Source organism: Myotis davidii, unplaced genomic scaffold (assembly GCF_000327345.1).
Source record: "Myotis davidii unplaced genomic scaffold, ASM32734v1 scaffold604, whole genome shotgun sequence".
NCBI lineage: Eukaryota > Metazoa > Chordata > Mammalia > Chiroptera > Vespertilionidae > Myotis > Myotis davidii.
In genome coordinates this window covers 983,780-990,285 of record NW_006294875.1, presented here as the reverse complement: position 1 = coordinate 990,285, position 6,506 = coordinate 983,780, and the positions used below count along the sequence as shown (strand labels likewise).

The 6,506-nt window shown below is 41.1% G+C and overlaps 1 protein-coding gene across 1 annotated transcript in view; it reads right to left on the bottom strand.

Moving 5' to 3' along the window:
• The window catches only part of NHS (NHS actin remodeling regulator), a 101,526-nt gene that overhangs the window by 8,917 nt on the left and 86,103 nt on the right, over nt 1–6,506 (bottom strand). Inside the window, 3 exon segments of the mRNA XM_006779608.2 lie at nt 2,142–2,268; nt 2,777–3,866; nt 3,869–5,709. Coding sequence (XP_006779671.2) covers nt 2,142–2,268; nt 2,777–3,866; nt 3,869–5,709 — 3,058 coding nt within the window.

Here is a 6,506-nt window from a genome sequence, read left to right as displayed (position 1 = left end):
CTCTCTCTCTCTCTCTCTCTCTCTCTCTCTCTCTCTCTCTCCCTCTCTCCCTTCCTTTATGAAATCAATAAAATATATTTTAAAAGAAAGAAAAAATATAAAATACACAAGTTAGAATATAATATGTGTTTATTATACATGGGAAAATATGAAGGAATAGACTCCAAATTTAATAGCAGTTATCTTAGAATGACTGGATTTCTATTTCTGTGTTAAATATTTCTTTCAAGTTTGAATTGCATTGCATTCGCAAGAAGAACAAGGAAATATTCAAAAAATACTTTCCCTTCAAAAAAACAACACAAAATTCTTCTTGTCACTGTGCTGCACATACATACATACATACATACTAAACAAATGCTAACCTAGATTTAAAAAACTTAGTAAGTCTACCAAACCTAGGTACCCATCATATTTATCTTGATAAGCAGACCAGTGTACATTCTGTGAATCTTCAGCATGACTGAGCTCATTGGTAAGTATTTTAGAAATCCATAGGGTAGAGAAAATGTCAGTTTTGCAATTAGAGACCAGCCTTATTTGGGTTCACTGAAACCTTTGTGGTTGTTATCTTGTGTATGCCAGTGTCCAGTACTCCAATAGGGTAGGAGTTTCAAGCTAACATTTATTTTAGCATCTATTATATTCTAGATACTAAAATGTTATTTTATCATCAAGACTGAGAATGTGAACTCTAAGTCTCTCCATTTCCAATAAGGGAATAGATAAGTACAGAGGTTTTAACTGACTCAAGACTGGCTAAGAAGTGGCAGCACTGGGATTCAATGCCAGGTCTTTTTTACTCCACTACTTACTTTATGTCTACTATTCCAGACACTAGCATTTGGTTCTTTGGGGTAAGAGTTTGGCTCTTTAACTTACATAGCATCTTAGTAACTTGTCCTAAGGTTGAAGATAAAGTGGGGTGAGAGGAATATAATTGGAGCTTAGACTACACACAGGGCCAAAGAAAAATAAACTAATGACTCTTCACACTCTGAATGGAGAAGTATGCCTGCTAGGATATACACAGAAGGCATTTCTGATTGACTCCTTTCAAAAAGTTGTTAAAGAGTTGGCTCCTTCTTTATGAGAGAATCACACCAAGAGAAAACCCAAGTTCCCTTAAAAAAGTAGAATTCTGGGTGATACAATGGTAAGCTGCTTGCAACAACTTGCTTCAAAAAGTATTACTTCATGAAGTAGAAAAGATAGTCCCCAAGATTTTTCCCTTGGGAATCCCATATAAGTCACTGAGGCCTAGTGGGAGAAAGTAGTCAGTAATGAAAGGAGTAGGCACACTATGATTGGGTAGCTCAGTCTGATATTGGTTCAGTTTCCAAAGGTTAGTTCCTGTTCTGTTCTTCAGTCACAGGTTGTAAGTATTCTTGCCAATATGGGCACTGACCACAAGGATGCAGGGGAAGGACGAGAGAATTTGAAAGGGCAGCATGGACACAACACTGCCCTAAAAAGCAGCCTAGAGGACGTCCCCTGTTCAGGGAATATGGAGCACTCATTTTAGAGAAGGCCAGTGTTATTAAAGAAATTTAAGTTTTAGGAAGAGAGGGAAAAAGGGAACAGTGGTTAGTTGTTCTGAACTATGATATGAGTAGGTTTTAATACACTGTTGTCTCAAATTTGGGACTCTGTTTAGTGCATTAACTTACAATTTATCTCTGTTTATATAGGATTACAGCTTTGAGCATATTTTTTAGAAAAGATATTATTTAAAACCAGAGATTGCACTAGAGTTTCAGATTTCACTCTAAGTTACTTAGCCACAAATAGTTTTCAAATAAAAACTTGTTCCAGAATATCTTTCCTAGGGAAAACAAACAAACAAACAAAAACACCTTTCCTCAGCATTTATGAGAGTCTCTCAATTGAAGTCAATCTAACGATATAAAAAGACTCATATTTCCCAACTTAAATACAAGTCTATCAATTTGATTTGGAAAAATATTTCTTTGCTGGATTTACACTTGATCTTAGCCAAAAGGCCGAGAAGCGATTCTTTGCTGGATTTAGTGGGGTTTTTTGTTATTGTTAAATGCACTGCAACTACACAAGGCTTTCCCATTATTTGCATTTGATGAGAAGTACCATAAGAAGCAAAACCTTTCATATTGTTGTCTCACCTGTGAATGACTGCAAATAAATCCTCAGTTGTTCGAGGTTTGTTTGGAGATACAAGCACACCTTCCACTTCAGTCTGAGAGTCTTCATTAAGTGGTGAAATCATAGAGTCATCACTTGGTGACGATTCTTAAATTAAAAACAAAAGCATCTTTAGGAGAAAGTTACCGCATACTGCTGTGCTTCACTGACTCAAGGAAAAAATAACTTTACTGACATTTTTAAAATGAGAGCTATATCTGTCACTCCTTAATCCATCAATAGTAAAAGCTTTTATCTCAATTGTCTTAATAAGGGAAAAGAAAGCCCTAGACGGCTTGGCTCAGTGGATACAGCATCAGCCTGCCGACTGAGGGATCCTGGGTTCAATTCCGGCCAAGGGCACATGCCTGGGTTGCAGGCTCAATCCCCAGTGGGGGGCGTGCAGGAGGCAGCCAATCAATGATTCTTTCTCATCATTGATGTTTCTATCTCTCCTCCCTTCCTCTCTGAAATCAATAAAGAAATATATTTAAAAATAAGGGAAAAAAATAATGGAGGGATCCCAACACACAGGGCTGTACCACATTATGGGGAATGTAAGAAAGAAAAAATTCAGGAAGTACCATGAGACTCCTTTTCGTAGGGACAAACTAACCTTTCAATGAAACCTCATCCATACTTCCTTGGGTCTCCTCTGCTCCGCTGTTATCAGAGGCACTTTTGGCTGAAATACCTGAAGCAATATTTTCCTGCTCTGAACATTTTTCAGGGCATGAATTTACAGTTGATAGCTCTGCTTCATAGCTGATATTCCCAGGCACTTTGTCATGGTAGCGGCTCATCCCAAGTTGATGCTTAAGTTGATTGCTTATGTCTGTGGCTCTAGTTGGTGAATTTGATTGAGATGTAAGCACATCCACGGACTCAGGATGTACAACTTCCTCTTGCTCTACAGAGGATGCCTTCTGGACCTGTGCAAGGATTCCATCTGGATCAGCTCCATATTGTAGTATTTTACCATCCAAATCATTTGAGCGAGCAGCAGAGACCCTTTGAAATCCTTCTTTGGGAAAGTCACAATTTTTACTTGGTGTGTTTTCTGGAATAGGCTCACTCTCCATATGTATTTGGTCTTTTATGGCACTTGAATCTAGAAGATTGCTACCAGCTGAGGTTACTGTTTCTGGATCACAATGATTCTTTACATCGAAAGCATGTTTTTTTCCTAACTGTAGTTTATCTGGTCCCATCTCAACTGAAGAGGAGTCAAAAAAGGACAATATGGTGTCTTCAGTGGAGTACTGACGTGATATTGATTTCTTAGCTGTATGTGGCCTAATCTTACTTGGAGATAGAGCAGCCATTGTGAGAGTGCTTTGCTCTAAGTAGGGGTGTTCCATATTATTGCCTTCTTTTTGCTTAATTTCTTCAGACTTGCTGATGGACCTAAGGTTAACAGATCTCAGGACTGTTGGTGTAATTGCAAGGGATGGTGGAGGATTTGACCTCAGTGTTTCCCCTACTGTATTCTGCTTATTATGACTAAAAACATGCAATGGGTTACGGTGGTGGAATGGTTTATTCAAGACATGAAGAGCACTTAGGTCAAGATGGGTAGGAGGTATAATTGGAAGTTCAAGGTCTTTACTTAGTGATAGAGCTCCATCTTTTAAAGAAGGTTGCTGTAGTGAGGATTTCCTTTCTGGGACTTTCGGTTTTCTTTTGCTACCTCCAGGAGACAATTCTGGCTTGAGTAGCCACTTGATGGAGATGCCAAGCCAGCCAACTTTTCTGGTGAAGCCAGTTTAAACTCATTGTCAACAGAAGGAAGGGATGGAGTCGTGGCTCTTGATTCTGACTGGGATGTTTGGGATTCAGAGCTCTCTGGAGATTTGATGCATTCAATAACTGTGGTACCCGTAGCAGTGCTTGAATTAGATAAAGATCTGTAGGGATCATTTGTTTTCAAGTCATTTAGAAGCCAGAGGTCTGCATAGTGAGTTGATTCAGCACCTTCATCTTTGAATGGTGGAATATCTGAAGTGTCTAACTGAGGTTCTTTACTACCATGTTCATCCTGGTTAATCCAGGAAGGTTCTTGCTTGGTGGAAATATTGGTATTTTCCATTTGAGAAGGCGTGTTGGAGAAATCAAGAGGCAACTTCATTTCCCTGGAACTGTGAGGCAGGAACTGGCCACTGCTAATCTTTGGTTCTTTCTTTTCAGAAATGTCTGCATTTCCATCGAATTTCCTCAATGATGAGCTCCTTTTAGGTGGGGTCGGCTTTGCCTTTGGTTTCCTGAAAGAGATGCTTGGTCTCCCCTGCCTCCTGTGATCTAAGTAGTCCTGCCAGGCACAGTCTGGAAGAGTAGGAGGAGCTCCAATGCCCTGGCCATTCTCTGGGCTCAGGGCTGCATAGTGGCAGACATAATTCTTACTACTTTTGAGACCACAGTCAAAGTGCATGGAGGTATAGTATCCTTCTGTATCCACTGAAAAGTGAGAGCTAGTGTCAGCTTTGTCTGATGGAGACTTTTCCAGAAAGCTGTCATATGTGGCCATGCTTGTGAAGCTTGGACATCCCAAGCTGTCTGCCTTGGGGCGCTCAGGACTAAAATCATGGTGGCAGGAGGCATCATGATGGTGGTGTAGGTAATTCCACTCACTGTCACTTGTGTTGCTATTATTGGGGTCATCCAGGAGATCTGCCACAGTGGAGGTAAAGGAGTTTGCCCGGTGGCCTCTCACTTTATCCAAGTGGTCATTGTACTGCTCTGTCACGAAGACACTGGCATCCTCATTAGCATGAGGGGCTGTGTTTAGTGACAACTCTGAATCACAGTGTGAAGAACCAGTGAGGGGGGGAGAAGCTGCAGGAGGGATTGTCTCTGAGGTCTGTGAGGGGCATGTGGAGCTGCTCCCACTCCAGTTGCCACTGGATGACTGGTGGTCGTCTTTCTGGTCCATGTGGCTGCTGAGGAGGACACCAGCCGTGGAGATGCAGTGGATGGGGCTCCCAAAGGTGTCTGAGTTGGAGGAGATGTCACAACTTCCAGAGTCAGCAGCCATTCGGGACAGACGTGACCTCCCTCTCTCACTTAACTTGTGCTGGGGGCTGTGGAGATGTTGAGAACAGGCCAGATCCAAAGCAGGCTGGTGTTCCTGGGCACTTGGGCTGCTGGGGGCCTCACTGCAATCATTAGGGATTCTTTCTTGATCACCCACAAAAGGCTCTCCCTCTTCATATGCTGAGGGTTTAAGACCAACTTTGGGCTCACCATCTCCACCTCTATTGCCCTCTCGGGGAAGACTCCGAGATCTTGTACGGCTATTTACTGCAGTTGTAAACATGGCATCACCTTTGTCTGCCAATGCAGAAATGTTGCCTGCCGAATGTGAAAGAGAAGCTGCAATACTTTGACCCCTTTGAGCTCTGATTCTCCTTCTGGATGGAGCAGCAATCAAAATGTCCTCAGTTTGGCACTCAGAGTCCCTGGTTCCAGACCTCCTATTGACAGTGTTGGAAGGGTCTGGATTTGTGTGCACAATCACATTCCTTTCTCTGGCCACGGGTGATTCATCAGAGTCTAGGGCACATGGAAAACATAGTGAGATATTTTTTTCAACAGCATACTAAAAGACATTCTGAGAAACACCCACAAATCTGGGTGCTGGCATGTGCATGTTGGAGCTTTTTCCTAAAGACAATATCAGCATAAAAAATTAGGAGGCCTGGACAGTATGGATCAGTTGGTTGGAGAATCATCCCTGAAAAGTTGCTGGTTCAATTGCCGCTCAGAGCACATACCTAAATGGTGGGTTCAATTCCCAGTGAGGGGGAGTATGGAAGGCAAATGTTGATGTTTCTCTCATACATGGATTTTTTTTCTCTCTCTCCCTCCCCCTCTCTCTAAAATCAGTAAAACATATCCTTGTGTGAAGATTAAAATAAAAATAGAAAGTTAAAATGCTTTGGGGAATCTCTGTCTCTGCCTCCCCTCTCTCTAGATATAATTATAGATTATTAGATAGATTTAGATACAGATATACACACACCATATATATGTATGTAGTATATATATACTAAGATAAGATATACTTTTAGATCTTTTGTTAATTCTCTTTCTTCAATATCAAATTACTTTGTCCCAAAGTACTTTGTTTTTTTCAAACTAAAGTCCATTTTATCTTCTTGGCCACTATTCATTATTTTTTTATTTTTTAATATAAATATCTACACTAATAAAAGAGAAACATGGTAATTGGCATACGACCACTACCCTTCCCATTGGCTAATCCCCCTGTCACTCACAGAGTAGGGCCAAGATATGCAAATTAACTGGCAGCAAGATGGCGGCCAGCAGCCAGGCAGCTATGCGAACAG